General features: G+C 39.0%; 2 protein-coding genes across 2 annotated transcripts in view; both read right to left on the reverse strand.

Annotated features, from left to right (window-relative positions):
• Positions 1–9,607: 9,607 nt before the first annotated feature.
• Positions 9,608–11,797, reverse strand: LOC134852878 (folylpolyglutamate synthase, mitochondrial-like). Its single transcript, XM_063868721.1, has one exon. The coding sequence runs from the start codon at positions 11,291–11,293 to the stop codon at positions 9,836–9,838; it is 1,458 nt and encodes a 485-aa protein (XP_063724791.1). The 5' UTR covers positions 11,294–11,797; the 3' UTR covers positions 9,608–9,835.
• Positions 11,798–18,842: 7,045 nt separating this feature from the next.
• Positions 18,843–19,494, reverse strand: part of LOC134853702 (uncharacterized) — a 39,012-nt gene continuing 38,360 nt past the window's right edge. Inside the window, exon 6 of the mRNA XM_063869700.1 lies at positions 18,843–18,973. Within this exon, the coding sequence (XP_063725770.1) occupies positions 18,843–18,973 (131 nt within the window). The remainder of the gene's footprint in view (positions 18,974–19,494) is intronic.

Genomic DNA, 19,494 nt, shown 5'->3' on the forward strand with positions numbered 1-19,494 from the left:
CTTGGATACAGAAAACAGAGCATAATTGAGCAGACCGAGGCTTGAAAGACGAATTAAAATCAAACCGACTCGATAAAAAAAATCGAAGGGACGAATCGTTAACTTGCAGTACGCGTTTGAGGTACCTCATTACATTCAGAAATAAATTGGAGTAGAAATTTTGATGAGTGAAGGAGCTCAACGTATTATCGAAGATGATTTGATAATCAAAAACCAGACAACATAACCAAATATTTCCTAAGGAAGTGAGAAGGATCTGTTTAAGAGGGCATAATAAGAACTTCCTTGTCGAAATGAGTACGAAAAAAAGTGTTCGTCTGTTGATTTTCAGAAAAATGCACAAAATGCGGCAACAACAGATATGAACGACTTACTAAATAAAGAAGGAAGCAAAAATTCAATGATAGAAGATGAAATTGTGAAATTCGCTGAGCTCAAAAAATGAAACAAAAAATACCAGAGAGTCGGAAGCCTGATGATCAAAAGATACAATTCTTGTGATGTGTTTTGACCAGTAGACCCCAAATTTATCAATTTAAACAGATTTGCTATTGGTTACCTACACCGCTGCTCAATTATGGGGAAACAAATTTCAGAAGAAAAAAAAACGAAAGACCCCGAAGAAATCACAACAGCTCATTGCAGGCTGTGCAAGCATGATGAAAAAACTCATACTAGTCAGATGATACTCCATGCAGTGTTTTTAGCACTATTTTCATTTGAAAACGCTAATTTGGCTTCTCATAATATATTTATAATACTTTAGTTGATGATGGAGTGCAAACGTTTAAACCGCAACAGTTTGAAGGTATTTTTTAAGCAAAAGTTTTTATCACCATAAAAGATGAAGCAAACGTTTTTACTTCCACGTTTTATCAATACTTGTTTCTAATGCCGAGAAATTTTCATTTTATACCTATTGTCAAAAATTTTTTACTAAAGAAAACAGAGAATGTAACCTGATCTTGATAAGGCTTCCTAAATGTGAAGCAAAGCTCGAACAGTGCAGCTTTTTCAAACAGCTTAAAATCTTTGAAAAATTTACAAATCTTAAAAAATGTTCCAAAATGTAAATGGTTTCCACAAACAAAATTTCAGAGGATTCCGCATACGTATATCTGTAAAGCAAATTTTGTCGGCACATTTGTTTTGTTGCGGATTCCGCAACAAGCAATTATAGCTAGTTGTTCTGGACTCCGCAACTGTAAGTGGAATCCGCAAATGTTAGTGGATTCCGAATTTTGTTCAATACTGAACTTGCATATGGACAATTAAAAGCTGAGCTGGATTTCTTATCTCTAGCAATGCGGAGTTTAAAAGCAAAGACTTAACCAATGTCAGCGGAATCCATAAATAAGTCTTAAAACATTGGTTACCTAAATCGGTGGATGTCATCTTTAAGTATTTTGGAAATACAACACCGAACAATTTCAATATTTGGAGTCATTGAGTTGAGAGTGTCTGGAACACACATCATATCGACAAATTAGGTCAGTATTTGGGATTCCATCGATCCCAAATACTGGTCAGTATTTGGGATTGATGAAATCCCAAAAACTGGATTAATGTGAAATAAATATGGAATATATCCATCATTTGGAGTCATTAGGTTGAGAGTGATTAGAAACCCAACGCATAGCAAATCGTCAAATTAGTTCAGTTTTTGGGATTCCATCGATCCCAAATACTGGTCAGTATTTGGGATTGATGGAATCCCAAAAACTGGAATAATATGGAATAAATATGGAATATATCCATTATTTGGAGTCATTAGGTTGAGAGTGTTTAGAAACCCAAGCAAAGCAAATCGTCGACTTAGTTCAGTATTTAGGATTTCATCGATCATAAATACTGGTCAGTAATTGGGATTGCATTAATCCCAAACACTGATCTATTCTAGTAAAAATATATTCTAAAAATTTTCTATTCTAGTGAAATCAAATCATGTAATTAAAAGATATCATATAAAGGCTATATATATATATATGAAGTGAACCCGCAAACAAAATGCGGTTTCCACTAACAATTTGCGGCTTATACTTACAATTTGCGGATTCCGCTTACAGTTGCGGATTCCACTTACAGTTGCGGATTCCGCGACAGCTCAATTTAACGATACAAATGTTTTTTCATTTGTTTGTGGATTCCACAAACTGTTCTGGATTCTGCAAATACAATTGCGGATTCCGCAAACTCGCCTAGTTTTTGAGCGATTTTGAGCGGTACAATGATTTAGTTAGTTGTTTGTGGAATCCAAAACAGCATAGAATATCAAAGAAAACTAGGAACAAATTTTGGCCTGTTCCGGATTCCTCATACAATCCCGAGAATGCACAGTTTGGCCACGTAATGATAGTTGTTGAAATATAAGATGATGTAGAAGGATCTTGATGAGTCATAATACAAACAATGAGGGGAAACCTGAACAATCCATAATTTTTGAAACAGTTTTCGATTTTGGGCAACTTTCATGTTCATACCTATTGTCGAAAAACTCACAGTTGACAATATTTAGGATGCTGTAACCTGGCCTTGATGAAATATACTACATAAAAAGAGGCGAAACTCAAATATTGCACATCGTTTCATTACTAGTCTTTGATGCTCAGCAATTTTGATTTCATAACTTTTGCCAAAAAAATTTAATTAATGAAATCTGAGATTATGTAGCATGATCTTAATAAGTCTCCTCGCATACGAGGCGAAACTCGAACAGGGCAAATTTTTAAAGCAACTTTCAATGCTGAGCATTCTATGCTTCCATGTCATGGCTACAAAATTAATAGTTGTTGAGGTAAAAGATAACAAAAACCAATTTTAATGACTCATGATACAACTAGCAAGGGGTATTTGAAAAAACAAAACATAATTTTTTAAAAAGTATTCGATTCTGAGCAATTTTCATGATCATACCTATTGTCGAAAAAATCACAGTTGATGATATTTAGTAGATGTAACATGGCCTTGATGAGTCATACTACATATGATGCGGCGAACCTAAAACAGTGCACCTTTTTTCAATACTAATTTTTGATGCTGAGCAATTTTCATTTCATACCTATTTTAGAAAAAAAATTACCAAAAGAAAACTGAGAGGATCTAACATGAGCTGCGAAATTTTAGCGTTTATGACTATGGTTAAAAAAATCAAAAGTTGTTGAGATATAAGATATTCCTATTCGAGATTCTTGATATTCGCACTACAAATTATGTGGCAAAACTTAAGCAAAATACATAGTTTTTAAAACACTCTTCGATTCTGATCAGCCTTCACGTACACACTTATGTTCTAAAAATTAAAAGTTAACGATAATTAGGATGAAGTAAAAGTTGGCATTAATGAGTCATACTGCATATGATGATGCAAAACTCGAGCAGTGCAGGTTAATCATACAGCTTAGAATGCTGTGCATTTTCTGTGTTCAAACTATAGTTGAAAAACCAGTTGATTTATAAGATAATGTAAAGGGATCTTGATTAGTCAAACTTCATATAATGAAGCAAAACTAGAACCATTCATAATTTTCGAATGTTTTCGATTCTGAGCAAAACTCTTGTTCATACCTATCGTCGAAACAGTAACAGTTAACATGGGCCTTGATGTAACATGGCTTTGATGAGTCACACTACATTTGAAGAAGCAAAGCTCAATCAGAGCACTTTTTTTCAATACTCGTTTTGAAGCTCAGCAATTTTCATATCAGACCTTTTGTCAAAAGATAAATAAGTTCCTAATAAGTCATAGTACATATGAGGCGAAAAACAAAGACGGCGTAACTTATATCAATTTTTTCAAGGCTGAGAAACTTTTCTCAGCTGATTCCTACGTTAAAAAAAAATAAGAAATAAGATGTTGTAACTTGATCTTGATGAGTCATTTTCTATATTATCAGGAAAAGCTTGAACGATAGATGATATTTACAACAGTTTTCGATTCTGAGCAACTTTGATTTTCATTACTATAGTCGAAAAATTATGAAATAATATTGAAATGATGAAACATGTTTATGAATTTCACTACACAGAATGAGGAATTTCTCAAACAGTGCATATTTGTTCAATACTGGTTTTTGATGCTCAGTAATTTCCATTTCAGAACTACTATAGAAAAATTACTGTTTAAAGCAATCTGAAATCACGTATTATGTGCATGATGAGTCCTCGTACACATGAGGCAAAAATCAAACAGTGCTATTTTTCAACCAGTAAAAATACTGCGCAATTTGTGTTCCTGTATATGGATAAGAGATCAACAGTTGTCGAAATACAAGACGAAGTAACATGATCATGATAAGTAATATAATCTCTACATATGAGACAAAGGTTGAAGGCTAAATAATTTTCAAAACAGTTGTTGATTCTGGGCGATTTTCATGTTCAAAACATTGGTTAAAAAACTAACAGTTAAGGACATCTAAGATGATGTAAAATGATCATGATGAAACCTACTACATATGAGGAGGCAAAATTCAAAAAGTGATGGTTTTTGATGCTCAGCAATTATCATTTCAGATCCTTTGTCGACAACTTAATAGTTAATTAGATCTCAGATGATGTAATATGAGCTTGATGATTCATTCTAGAAATGAGGCAAAAAAGGAGGAATGCGTCTTTTTCAAAAAAAAAAAATTTGATGCTGAGCATCTTTTGAGCTAAGGCATATGTTAAAAAAAAAGTAATGAAATAAGAGATGATTTAACATGACCTTGATGAGTCATACTATATATTATAAGGCAAAACATGAAAGATGATTTTTACTCCAAGTTTTCGATGCTGAGCAGTTTTCATGTTCATAATAAAGGTAAAAAATAAACAGTACTGAAAATAATTAGAATGGCACAAGACCTTGATATTTTATACAGCATTTGCGGCAAAAATCGAGGGGTTCCTTTTTTTTTCAGCAAAATTTTTTATGATCAACATCTTGCCAAACTTTATGTTTAAAAAAACCTAAAACTGTAATTTAAGACAATGTAACACAATCTTCAAAAATCCTGCTACAGATGATCACGCAAAACTCGAAGGCATTCGTTTTTAAGGATGAGCAATTGTTGTGTGTTAAAAATTCAATTTTAATTGAGATTAAGATGAAGTTACAGGAAAATAGTTTGTTATACTACGCATGATGAACAATACATAATTTTGAATGAAATTTTTGGATGATGAGCGACTTTTATGTACATAACTAAGGATAAAAAAATGAGGACGATTGAGATTACGATGATGTAAGTTGTCCTTTCCTTCTGTTGCCCATCTTGGGCGTCCTGTGCTCATCCGTCTCCACGCTAAAAACTTCGCCACTTCCGTCGGCTTTAACCACAGGTATGCGTAAGTAAAAGGGTGGTTTCTGGCGCATTTAAAAAAAAGGCAAAAAAAATGGGCGACAAAAGACAGTTTGGTCAAATTGGACAAAATTGATTGTCTAAGCGGGGGAGGTACGTGTTTAAAAAACGACTGTAACCAGGCCGAAAATAGGGTGGTTCTGATAAGGGACTGTACAAAAGGGTCTGCTTGGATTACACGTGAGATTTTAGGAAAATATTGCTGCTAGGAACTTGGTAACGAGGTTAGCGTGGTTTTGTGTTAGAAAGTATTCTGATGGCTGAAAAAGAAAATTGAAACTTCTTCTGAGTGGTTAAGGTTTAGTAACAGGTGTTGTTTGATCAAAAAAGCAGTCTGTGTCGTCTTTAAAAGTATTTAAACTAGATTGACAGGGTACGAGTGATAACAAGGATTTGGGTGACGCGAACGGTTTGTGGAGATTGAAAACTGAGGAGTAAAAAGGGACGGTGGTTTGAAACATTCAGGATCTCAATTTACTGTGCAGGTAGGCAGTGGAGCTCATAAGAGTTGAGCCAATTATTACATGGAGAGTTTGCTTTTGGGTAGTCCGCAAGTGAATTATGGAAGTTTCGCTGGCGGCTTGCGCCAAGGCCGGAGAGACATAATCTGAAGAAGGACAAATTAAGGCTTTTTAAGTTAAAAGAAGAGTTTCTTTTGACTGACCCCATAATAAACTTGTTAGCGCTCTCGGGAATCCTATCCAGCGACGATTCTTGTGCGCAGATCTCTTGCAGTGACTCCTAAAAAACTATTTAGACTTTTATTAAGAGGAAGAGGCTCGTTGATTGAAAAAACATTCGGAGTTTTGTTCAATTCTTGTTGTAATGCAAGAGGAAGGTATTTGGACCTTCAAAGGACGCAATGCTGGCTTACGGGAGGTGAAAAAGAATAAAAAGGTGGTGCAGATAACCATTTAGTGAACGCGATGCTTCATCAACGTTGCGGCTTTGGGCGAAAGGGTGGGAATTATCTGCGTATTAGGTGAGGCGAAGATTTTGGCGGTGTGAGGGGGGGGGGGGAGGACCGTCCTGGGCATAAAATTTGAAAGAGCCGGTGATAAAAAAAGAGTCCCGGGGAACCCCACAGTGATCAATTTTATGGGGGACACTTGGTTGTTGAAAAAAGAGGTGGCAGGTCCGGCGCATCAATAATTGCTTAGCCAGCTAACAATGCCTCTTACTGTCGATGTGTCATGAATGAGTTTCACTAAAGTTCTATGACATACCAAAATGCCTTATGAAAGGTCAAGTGTGACGAGAGCACTACGTAAAGAGGGTGGTTTCATTTAAAATCATCAGATTTTAAAAATTAAGGGTGGAGAGATCGGTTTTGGTGGAGTAAACTGCGCGGAATCCGTGTCAGTCTGGCATTTGGGAAATACTTGGTTAAAACAGAATGGATGAGCCACTCTAAGTATTTGACAACGGGGCACAGTGAAGTAGGCCCGTTTCCAAAATTTTTCCATAATTGGGAGATATTTTTATCAGACAGCAAACAGGTCAAGTAATCAAGTACAAGATGTCCAAGATGTTGCGGTGGACATTACAAAGCGCATCCGGACCAAGTGCTTTTTAGGGTTTGCTATCCGCAACGGCTTGTTTTTTCTGAGGGGTGAAGGTTGGGTTATCAGACACAAAGTTTTGGCAATTTTTCGTTGAGATTTCCTGAATAACTTAGAGGCATGATTCCTAGCATTTGTAAATTGCTATTCACCGCTTTTGCTAAATAATGCCTACCTATAACAGGCTTGGATCCATAAAGGGAGCGCACCACAGTTCAGTAGCCACATGTCGGGGGGATTTTCTCCCTTCATTTTTCTTGTCTTGTCTACGTACACTCTACTCTTCACTCAACAACACAGCATCGAACCTTTCGCCTAAACCAGCTAAACCTACTCTCAAAGAACTCACTGCTAACTAATGCAAAAAACTCCTCGAATCTTTCTGTAACCAATACCTAACTAACAAAAAGAAACGCTTATATTACTACAATTTTATTTTATTAGTACAATATTAATAACTGATGGATTATCTGGGAAATCAGATTTCCTAGCCCAGAATTAAATCCACATTCAGGAAATCAAGTTGAAAAACGAAGTCGTAATCCCTCCTTAAGTCCTTTGTACCCACTCAACCTAAATAACCGAAACAAAGGGTGGCAGCGTCCTCATTGCTATCCTTGAATCTATACAGTACGAAGAACTAACTCTAAATACCCACGATACGCTAAAGGCTATGAGGATCCAGTGGTATCCCGTTCGTCGAAACTTCCTATCAGTAAAATTACATACCTGCTAGATCTAACTTTCTTCCCAGGTACACCAAAGTACTTGGTGACGCCCATTACTCCCTCTGCAGTTCGAAGAAGATCAACGTGATCAAGTTCTCTCTAATGAAATCACCGAATCCACTCTTGCATCATTAAATGACGTCACCCAAACAAGTACCTTTTAATTCTGATACACAATACTTCTCACCTGTTATTTCCCTGTCATCACAGTCCTTTTTACTTTCTTCATTCTCGAACCCAATCAATCAAATCCCTAGAGTCCGACCACTTTCCCATACTTATCGAATTAGCTCTCGATGTATGATGACCTTGATGAGTCATACTACACTTGATGATGCAAAAACTGAACAGTGCATACTGTTTCGAATAATATTTTTGTTGCTGAGCAACTTTCATGGCCATAACGATGATAAACAAAACTGACAGCTAATGAGATACTAGCGCTTGACTCGCACCTACGCTGCTTCAAACAGATCGTTGTACGTCAAAAAGGGCTTCCCTATAACATATACTAAAACAGCAATATTCAGTGACCCTAATTTGATTTATCCATGAAGATAAGCTGGGCTTATCTCTCAGGGTTTCGTTTTCATACAAAAGGCCATACCTCGAAAAACAAAGAGCATAAAATTTGCACATCTCGAAAACCAAAAAAGATTTCAGATGTCAGAGGGCTGATTTGCAACGAACATGTGTCATCGATAGGATACCACCTTAGGGTTGAGAATTTGAATTTCTAATAATTTTCAAGTCGTTTTTTTTAACAAAAAACTTTTGAAAAAATCAAAAAAAAGCCCCGTGTCGGAAACAGAAAAAAGATTGAGCAATCAAGTTTGGAGGAAAGAAATGCAAAACCTGAGTATACCCCGACAGCACATCAACAAAGGGTTGAAAATTTTCAAACTCCTGAGTGTAAACTGGCCGTACCTCACTATAGGTTTGAGAATTTCAAAATCGGTTACGTTATTGTATATCCAAGTTCTTTTTTTTTGAAAAAATTTTTAAAAAAATCGCCATATCTCGGAAACTAAAAAGATTTGATCAGTCAAAATTAGAGGGCAAATTTGCAATGCCAATGGGTAACTGATAGGAGCCTGCCTCAGGGTTGAGAACTTGAACTTCGCATAGTTTTTTATATCTAAGTTTTCGTCAAAAAAAAAATAAAAAAACGCATTATCTCGAAATGGCAAAGGATTTGAGCAGTCCTACTTGAACGCCAGATTTGAAAATCCTGAGTGTACCCTGACAGCACCCCACTATAGGAATGAGAACTTCAAGCTCGGTTACTTTATTTTATAACTAATTTAATTTTTTGGAAACAATATTTAAAAAAAACCATAGAAAAACGCCATATCACTAAAACTAAAAGATTTGAGCAGTCATATTTGGACGCCAGCTTTGAAAATCCTTAGTGTAACCAGACAGCATCCATCTATAGGATTGAGAACTTCAAGATTGAGAACTTCGAGGAATATCTCGAAAACCAAAAGGAATTGAGCTGTCATACTTGGACGCCAGCTTTGCAACCCCTTAGTGTACCCTGACGGCGGCTCCCATTTATAGGGTTGAGAAAAGAAATTTTAGTTAAATAAATTGCGAAACGTTGCGAATATAGGAAAAATGTAAGAGCATTCGCTACAACAGACTTTAAAACGTCGAAATGCGTAAACATTTTAACCCTTGCAACGTTTTGGCCATTTAGCAGACCAACATAGCTTAGCGACTTCTTAAACATGTTGCCAAATAAAATTGCCATACCTCAAACAAACACAAACAGATCACAGCTCCTAAACAAGCAAAAGTGGTTTGAATGCTGCAATATACATTCTCCGCTCAATCAAATATATAGATAGATCCAAAAAAACCACAACTAGGCCATATATTTCAGTAAAATTAACCGTTACCAATTCGATGCAATGATGAAAGTTCCTAAATGACTTCTCACTAGTTGGGATTGGTAGATAGCGATCAAAAGTTTCGAGGCAATTTTTAACAATTATTCAAATATTTACAAGTATGTACAAATATCTACAAATATACAATTTGTCACATCTGTTCCAGTATTTTAAACACTCAAGTATGTACAAATATTTACATATATACAATTCAGTTATCGCTCAAGTTTGAGTCAGTCCAGTAATAGATTTTTGTAGTAGTAGTAGTGGAAGGCAACCTTTAGTAGTCCACATTGTTAGTCAACATTCTAGTTACACTGTTGCTTTGAGTCAGTTATATCCTCCAACAACTTCAGAACACCGCCTACAAGATAAAGGCTCCCAGTGACCAAAACACAGATATGGGCATTGTCGGAAATATTTCTCAGCGAGCTTATAGCACCGTCAATGTGCTCTTCTACTGATACATCTGATCTGTTGTTTAGCTCCTTCCATATCGCCATATTTCGATGACATCTATCTATGTGCATAGATACGACAGTCCTAGCATCATTATGCCTAAACGAATTGTCTGAATCCAAAATAGGTGTCGTCAAAATCACGTGATCAAAAGAGACCTCATTGTTAAAAATTCGTAGGAAATTCTCGTCATTTCTTTCAAGTGTAAAAGTACAAACTAAGACTTTCTTCACATTCTGCTCGTGTTCGAATTGCAATTTTGTTTTGAACCATTCTAGACATAGTTTCAAACTTTCTGCTGTATGCGCAGCGTCTAGGTAAAATGTCAGATTGTCACCGACTTTCACTGTTTCACAGCGCCCAGGCCATCTCACATTCTGTAAGCCTCGTGTTACCTTAACGCGATCTAACATTCCATAACCCATTTGCTCGGCCCATCCATTGCTGAGTCTGACAGCCAATGATGCATTGGTTTTCTGATGGCCACCTTCTAATCCTAACTCTACGTCCTCCAGTTCCGTATTCATTCTAACTGTTTGCAATTTGACGCCCTTTTCCTCGGCGCATTGATTCAGTTTACTCAACGCTCCAGGAATGGGTTGTTCTATGGTAAAAGCTGGAACACCAGGTTTGAAAATTCCTGCTTTATTCCAAGCGATTTCTTCAATACTGTCTCCTAGAATGCTTTGGTGATCAAAATGCAGAGCTGTTACTCCGCATACAGCGGGTTTCCTGACAATATTTGTTGGGTCAAAAGTACCGCCCAAGCCAACTTCTAAGACAGCGACATCAACTTTTTCGTCAAGGAAGATTTTGAAGGCTAAAATATTCACTATAAAGATGAAAAAAGGCATATCAAAATCGTCACGTCTCAATGACCAAAGCTTGTTATAAACCTCAAGAAAATAATCAGCGAACTGCTCCTGTGAAATAGGCTTCCCGTTGATTCTCACTCGTTCGACAAGATCAATCAAATGAGGAGAACTCAAAAAACCAGTTTTAAACCCTGAACTTCTAAGTACACTTTCCGTAAACGCGCACACTGAGCCTTTTCCTTTTGTTCCGCTAACGTGTACAACATTGAGTCTACTCAAATCGTCTTGCGTTATGCCAGCTCTTTCTAAATATCGCGGAAATGCATCCATCCTCCTTTGTGCAATGCTGATAGAACTACCTACCATTTTCCAGTCTGGCTGAATTGAGTTCGAAATATTGACTGCTTTTTCATACTTCTCACACGTCATTTTTGCTAATGGATATCTTCTTAAATTGAAAAAGGATGGGCATTTCGTAGCAAGCGATGACATCTTCACAGAACGATTTGATATCTAAGCAACTAATCTGGAAATGTAGATAAACAACAATGAAGAAAATCACCAATTGATTCGAGCTTTTATAAAAAGAATTGAAAATGTAAATTACGAACGTTTTCGCACACTTGTAGCAGTAGAAAAGCCTGCGAAGAGTTCTTGACAACATTATCAAACACGGAAAACACTTCGGATATCATGTAAAGGCATCGAAGTGTCAGCTCACTGTAAAAGATGAAAAATACAATGAGGCGGTAAAAGTATTCAAAAATACCGAAATTGAAATGAAGAAAGGGGCCAGAGTACTTGGTTTTGTCATACGATCTGAGACTGGATGTAAGACTTTCTTAGAAAATCAATTAGAAGAATAAAATAAAAATCTGAAAAAAAACTTGGCAGGATCGCGAAAACATCACTACACAAGGTGTACTCCTGTTATAGAGTTGCAAAAAGTTCGGACAGACAGAATTAATTTAAAAGAGCAACTGTCTAGACATCAACGGAAATTGAAATAAACATAACGTCGAAAGATCATAAAGCAGAGTTTTGCTCAAAACTTATAACCACGGCGGGCAATTGCATCCGAAGCGTCGAATAGTAAACCTTCGAAAAGAAAAAATATTGCTCAGGATGGCTGAGGTTTTTCTGCGATTAGTTCCCAAAATTTGAAAAATTTGATCATCTCTGATTCTTTTTTAGGACGGCCTAATCTATTTTTTTCAAATGAACTCTAGATTTAGTTTTTTTTTAACTGATTTTGCGAACTGGTTTATATGAAAATCTGGATGTTCATCGCAGTATTTAAAAAATAGGCTAGGATAATCATCAGATAATCGACGATCATGCATTTAGAATTTGGTCTGACAGAAAATTCAAGGTTGTTCGGCTTCAGATTTTGCATGCAAAAAAGCGTCGAAAAGCACTGATTGCTCATTTTAATTAATTCTGTCTGTCCGAACTTTTTGCTACTAATTATACACCAAAAGGGTACAAGAAAAATTACAGTTTTTAGCATGAACTAGCCCTAAAACCACAGAAAACATTCAGGCCTGCGAGCAGATACTGCAGGAAAATCTTATTCCAAATTTATTTGGTTAAGATCGTATCAGCCATGTAACATTCACCCGGAAGTACTTATCGACGGAAAACGACTGGCCAGCGTCTAAACACAGCTCTACATGCTTTTCACCGTCTCTGCCAAAGCCAGTTCTTGTGGTGGTTTTCCTAACATCGGGTCGACAAAACGTTAATGCTTTCCGGCTTCGACCAGAACGCTCAAATTAACTTAATTATATGCAAAAATAGTGAGCTCATGGCTATGTCTCAGTATCCCCAGACCACGAGGTCACTCATAAAAACAGGGCTACTACTATTTATTATATAACTATAAATTTTGTTCAGTAGATAAAAATCATCAACTTCATCGAAGATGGATCAACCCTTTCCCTAAACTCCTAGCTTCTCATTCTCTGAAAATAAATCTAGATGATAATTAAATTCAACTCAGGGCATGACCAGGACGCTAAAATTTATGTAAAACAGTTTGAGTTCTCCACCCGAGGCAGAATGGACACGCCGAACCCAACACCATTTCATTTTCTCCGGTTCTACGTTGTAACGATTCTAACAACACAATCGTTACAACTCGTAATGGTCTCCAATCGCTATTTCAATATGTTGTTGTTTTTTCGTAGTTGTTTCCGATTATATTGTTGTTCTAATTTGCTGTTTCAGTGTGTGCGAAATATTAAAAGGTTACGTGTCGTTCACGTCAAAAACGAAATTTCAAATTTTAGCATGTCTGTTGAAACTAACCCTTACCGATTTGTCTAATCGTTCAAATAACGCCGCTAATCCATTAAAACCAACAATGTTCCAGGTTAGATGTTCTTTTTCTGATCGATAAAAATTCGATTGCGAAACTGCATTTTCGTATATTCTTGTCGAATGTCACATACTCCCCGGACAGCCCGGTCAATGTCCTCATTGAGTCTTGTAGTTTTCGTCAAAATGGTACAGTGCCATCGAATAGAATTTACAAAATGCATGAAAGCACCTTTATCCGCCTCATATCAACTCACTGCAGAATATAAATGGCATCATACCAAACTATTATAGCCTTCCAAATTCTTTCATCAATCTGGATATGACTTAAAATAAAACATCTTTTTCTGATTTCAAATGTCAATGCCCTCATTTAAAAATTTTTCTCCTAGGTTCAAACGGTGTTGGGTTGCAGGACAGTCCTGTCAACCAACAAGCTAAAATTATCCTACAATACTTCTTCCCTTTGAAACTTAAGGTGTTATAAGTCCTAAATATTAAAATTAAGGAACTCGGTGGTTAGAAGGAACAATTAAATAATCTCCCTCCTCAAGAGATTACTCAAGCCTTTCAAGTCACCACAAAGTGATCGGTCCTCTTAGTTGATTAAAAGCAATTATGAAGGCTGGAATATTCTAAAACACTCTTCTAATTTTCTTTATCTTTGCATCTTGTTTCTTTCGGCCGTTCGTCAAGGTTCAATCTCCTCCTCCTGCGTCATTGAATCCTCACTTTCCGTCTCTGTGTCTCGCAACACGTCGGTAGCTATTCTGACGCTGTTGGAAGCAGTCCTCCAACACCTCTGCTCTTTTAATCTTTGTTTACAACAAGGTAGAGGATCAAAGTTAGCTTCTCTGTTTCGGCAGAAGCTGTTGTGGAGGCACAACGTCACGTTTCTGTCCCAGTCTTCCTTCAATATCTCTTCTTTTTCCCTTCCGTCATATTCGCTTGTCCTAGAAGTTCTCTTCACTGCGGTGTTTACTGCATTTCGATGAGTAACGAAAGCTCGCTTAAAAGCTCCTGCCCCAATAACACGCTGATACGCACTGTACACTCTGCTGTGCTTAGACAAATATTTCTTGGCATGCTCGTACAACCATGCAGTCATGTTGGCTCTAAACTTAGGCATCAGTCGTCTTCTGACCCATATTTTTTTCACTTCCATCGGAGTGTTCAACATTTTGCACATTGTCTCAAAAAGATCTAAATCTTTTAGACAATCCAATTCCTGCAACTGTTCTTTCGTCGGCGCTTCTTGTCTATTGTTCTGTCTTACATGCGCTTCCAGCCATCGTATCGCCATCATAACTCCTACTATCACTATCGTTATGGGCTGTGATGAATCCGGTAAACCCATGGAGAGCAGCTCTCCAGAGTCCCAGATCAACACCAGATTACTACGCCCGGGGTACCACCATGTTTCTAGCAAGCAATTGCAGGGAAACTCACCATGTGTCGTTATGATGCTCCTGCAATTACGCTTTCCCGAAGCTTCCAGTGGTGGTTCCACTTCCATCATCAATCGATGGACTTCATCGTTCTCATCTACTGCATTGTAATCTGTGACTATTGATACTTTCTGCTTTTGTCTTTCAAAGTCACTGAAGTTCCCACTGACGTATCCCATGTACTTCTCGATTTTAATTCCTCTCTGGTTCTCTCCGGAAGTGCTGAGAACATTTTGCACAGTAACTCGTAAGATTTTTCGGACATTCTCGCTAGTCTTACGCATTTCGGTACTAAGAAGGCTTGATCCACGATCGTCCTCGTACTCTTCACATCCACCGCTAAAAAATGCACTGGGTATCTGCTTTTGCATATTGGAGCTAATGCCGATACCACAAAATATTGCGCACCCGACCATCCGCATTAAGTCTCACTAAGCCGGATGTTCATTTCCGCCTCGATCGCTTCCCTCCACTTTACTATATACTTTTGTTCAGTTTGCAAAACTCCCGGAAACACTTCTACACTGATGGTCGTGACCATCTCATGCTTTTGTTCTAGATTCAATGGTGACTCTAAAGAACCAAACATGCTGTAGAACCCTAGTCCAGTCACTAGCTTCACCTCGGTCCCTCCATGGTAATCTGCAATCAATTCCGTTTCCGTTCTTGCTTTCATCACAATATTCCCAAACAATATCGTCAATTGCTTGTGTTGTTTCTACAGGGTCTTTACGCAATCCAGACCTCCACAGATGTGACCTTCCAGTCCATAGACTTCTGCAAGACAACTACCAGGTTTGACCCAGTCCTCTGGTACCCAGCTACTTTGTCTTCTCCGTTGCTTTTAGAGGCTGTCGTCATCAGATTATAGATGATGTTCAGGTCACGCAAGTTACAGTCTGCATTCATTTCCCCCTGAACGTCTTGTGTCGCTCGCAAGATCGAATCAGCGTTGGGACTAGGACATCATGATGGCTTCCTTAGCTCCCATACCACCATTAAGCTCGTTCTCAGCAATTCGTCCGAGAATCCCATCCCCCCAAACTCCACTCGGTTGTCAGATTTTGGCACTGAAGGTGCAGTCACCTTTTCCTCCAAGACTAGTCCCAGCTTGGTCTGCTGATTAGCAGCGCTTCTTATCGTTGCAATTCTTGACGTCCAGAATCTCAGCAACACTGCTTGCTCGTAATCAAAGAAGCAATCGCGTATGTCTTCATTTATGAAAGTGTTGTACGCCATCCCTATGACTCCGGATACGTAGCTGTATGATTTTTTCCTGATCGGTCCACAGTATTCACTGGATTTCCCATAGAATCCTTAGTGAGCCTCAGCTCCTTGTTTAAGAACCTCCTTATTTCGTCTATTTTCCTCATCGGTTCTAGTTCCATGGGTTCTTTCCTATTTACTCGCATTGGTTTGCTCTGATTTATGTCCAAAAATGCTGGCAAGAGTAAGACTTTTGCTCGTTCATCGCCTTCTCTTAGCTGGCACTGAAATTTATTCAATCATAAATCGAATGGAACAGATAGCGTTTCTCCGCATCGCGCACGCTACTGCTGCTCCTTCTTGGGTTATCAGATCTCTCACACTCGTCATTAAGAACATTTCGATCCCTTCGATCTTTTTCTTTCTCCCGAGACATACTTCCCGCGTGTCAGTCCAATCATGCACCAAGCGAAATGAGTTGTAACTCTGTTCTTACATACGGTATTGCTATCAGAGCGTGTATCTTCGGTGTTATTCTCATTTCATCTTCGAAGTTTTGTAACACTACTGCTATCCATGGAAGGCTCACAAATTGCTCTAGCGTCTCCGCGTGCATTTCAGACAATATGAGATTTCCGTATGCCTTCTGTTTTAGGGTGGTGCCTTGCATCATTGTCTCCTGATAGCACTTTTGTCGTCCAGTGCAATTAAGTGTCCTCTGGCCGAGTTCCTGTATTCCAACATCTCCATTTATCCACCGGCGGGTTCATCAATCGAGACAGTTTCAGATATTGTCAGTCGGTTATATTCCACTGGGACTAGCTGTCGTACGACGCCTCCCTTTCCGTGATTCATGGGAGACGGTTTGAAATCTTTAAGGGTACACTCCCGCATTGGCTAAGTATCTCCATTTCCAACGTCGCTCCAGTCAGAGTGCGGTCACTCTTCTTGGTTTTGTAACTGGCTGATTTAATTCCTGTCATGAGAATGGGTGGCACAATCGCTACATTAGTCAACATCCTGTCTGTGCCAGGCAATCGATCATCACCCTGTCCCAAGTCCATGGCTCCTTATACGCGTTTTCTTTTGGCTGAGTTGACAGCGTTCATCAAAATTTCGGAATCGACCTTTGTTTTTTCAGCTTTCCTCAACGTCACTTTGCTGCCCAAATTCATTTTCTTTTCGTTGATTCTGTCAATCACACTTTTTGATCGTATCGTTCCCTTTCGGGTTCTTGACAGATATACCCCTTTTCCGTTGTCTTCTTGCGGCGTCATTTTGATAGGAGAGTTTGCCTCACTTTCGTCAGTGGCCGAGTCGATCAACAACTCGCTCAATCTCCCTTCACACTCGTCGAGTTTGTCAAGGCTTCCCGCATTGGTGGTCGGTTGAGACCTAGTTTCAAAATAGATTGGGTTCCGTAGCTCTGAAATACTGTCCAGACCTTTTCCATGAAGGCCACTCCGTCCATTCTGCAGCCCCTCCTATTTTCATGGCCTCTATGATGCACCTCCCACTCTTCTTCGGGCAATGTTCCCAAGAAAGGTACTCTGGCAGTGCCCTCTATTCTTCTTCTCCTTGGTGATTCCATCAATAGTTTCTGTTCGGTGTTTTTAGAATTGCTCGGAGAGCTGGTCTGCGGCAAGTTTCGGTTCGTTCCCATGAAGGCCGATGGGGGTTCCAGCTTGGAAGTACCCTCGTCTGCCGGCTCAGTCGTCGCTTTCAACGTGTTCGTGCCGTTTTGAAAGTCGCTGAGGAAGTTTAAACCCAGGCTGGACATCCCTCCTGTCGAAGCCTTATCGTCCTCTTTCTCGGCTTGATAGGTATCCTGTTGCATAGGTTCTTTCGATCGACGGCTTTCTCCCTACCCATCGTCTCGTCTTGGACTCTTTCCTGAACTGGAGGGCCCCTGTTTCTCATCCTTTGCCTCAACAGGAAATTTCGGTACCACTGGTCTGCCAGCTGACTGATCTTCCTCCTCTCCATGAACTACCTTAACTTCTTCACAGCCAAAGGGTGCTAGCATGTTTCCAGTCTGTAGGGTTCTTCCCACCTTCAACCCTGGTTTTACACTCGTTAAGATTAGGGAGGCTTCTGGTAAGTCAGACTTGCCTCTCATAATCATAGGCGCCGGATCCAGCTTCGTCCATTCCTTGTCAAACCTCCCAGGCTTCGGAGTCGCTGTATTGCTCATTCGTCTCATTGCTTTATCAGCGTAAGCAAACTGCGTATACTGCAGCACTGCGACGTTTCTGCCAATGAAACACGGAATAATCATTTCAGAGAAGTTCGCCATTCTCCTTTCGTTAGTCTCAAAGGCTCCCATCCTAGGGGTTTGTACCACGGAGTCTGCTCCGAGCAACATTCTTCTTATCAAAGGGAATTCCTGGATCTCTTCTTGCAGTTTCTTGTAGTCACACCAGCTCTTCGTTTCTTCTCTCAACTTGTGGTACGCCGCGGTCAGTCGAGGAATTCTTGTGACTTCGCCGTTTGTTTTGTCGTGGGTCTCAGATTCCAGAACTTCGTGAACACCTCAAAATGCCCTCTCTCCACTTCTCCCATCCTGTCACGGAACTGATCATCGAGGTTTATGATGGTCATCTCCGACTCTGATATCTTCGCGAATAACAATTCATCACTCATCAAATCTCGTGTTGTGCGTTGCTCGCACCAGTTAAGTGTACTTCCGTCCACTGCTGATATGAGGTTCAGATGCAACACCGTCCTCCTGTAAGCCTCCACCTTAACGTCAGGGAACGCAAACGTGACTACTGGACCGTATATCACTGTCACGAACTCCGTGGCTCCCCTGATCAATGATAAGGGATCGATCCTCATAGATAAGATCAGGTCATTTAGAAGACGCACGCCCCCAGCATGACCTCCCATTCTTCCTCCCTCTGAATCATTTCATCCTCTCCTGTATCAAAGTGATTCTGCTGCAGGAGCTACTGGATAAGAGTGTGTCGCAAATCTCTTATCTTGTTCCAGGAATCCGTGGATCGCTTCACGTCGAACTTCCTTACATTCTCCCTCATGTGCTCTAGATAGCGGGTCAAATTCATCAATCATCCCAAGCTTTCATGTGTTATCGCGATAAACGTCAGAAGTCCATCTAGTCGCAAGTTCTGCACTCCTTCGGTTAGCAGGATCGTTGGTCCTGTCACGAAGTTCTCTGCTCCAAACGTCACGAACAGGGCTAGTAATTCAACAATCGATACTTCTATGACTGCTTGGAGGAATTCTTTAACCAGATATCGAGAAAGCGATGGATAAGTTTTCGCCAAGAAAGACGCGGTCCATCCGACTCATTGATCAGGGGTTGATCAGGGGAGCAGCAGGGGTTGATCAGGGAGCCAGTATCTATGATCCGACACAAAGAGCTTAAAGTTTTCCCCTAAATCGAAAAAAAAACAAAATTGCCTCAACTGCTTCAAAATCCAGAATAACTAAGATTAGGAACATACATTTCTTTCAAAATAGATAGATTTGAATTAAATCTTAAAAAATTATTGTGCAAAGAGTCAAAAAAATTATTGGCCAACTGAAACTAAAAAAAACTTTTTGGCAATAGATTTTCTACGAGGTTAAAAGAATGCAAGTTTTTCAAAATATTGCACTTTGTCGCAGGATTTGCTTTTTTTGAGAATAAGAAATATTCAAATTTTGCATTCCAGTTGCACTTGGTTTGTAAATGCTTCAATCATGTAAAAAAATAAG

The sequence above is a fragment of the Symsagittifera roscoffensis genome, chromosome 8, assembly GCF_963678635.1.
Source record: "Symsagittifera roscoffensis chromosome 8, txSymRosc1.1, whole genome shotgun sequence".
NCBI classification, from domain to species: Eukaryota; Metazoa; Xenacoelomorpha; order Acoela; family Convolutidae; genus Symsagittifera; species Symsagittifera roscoffensis.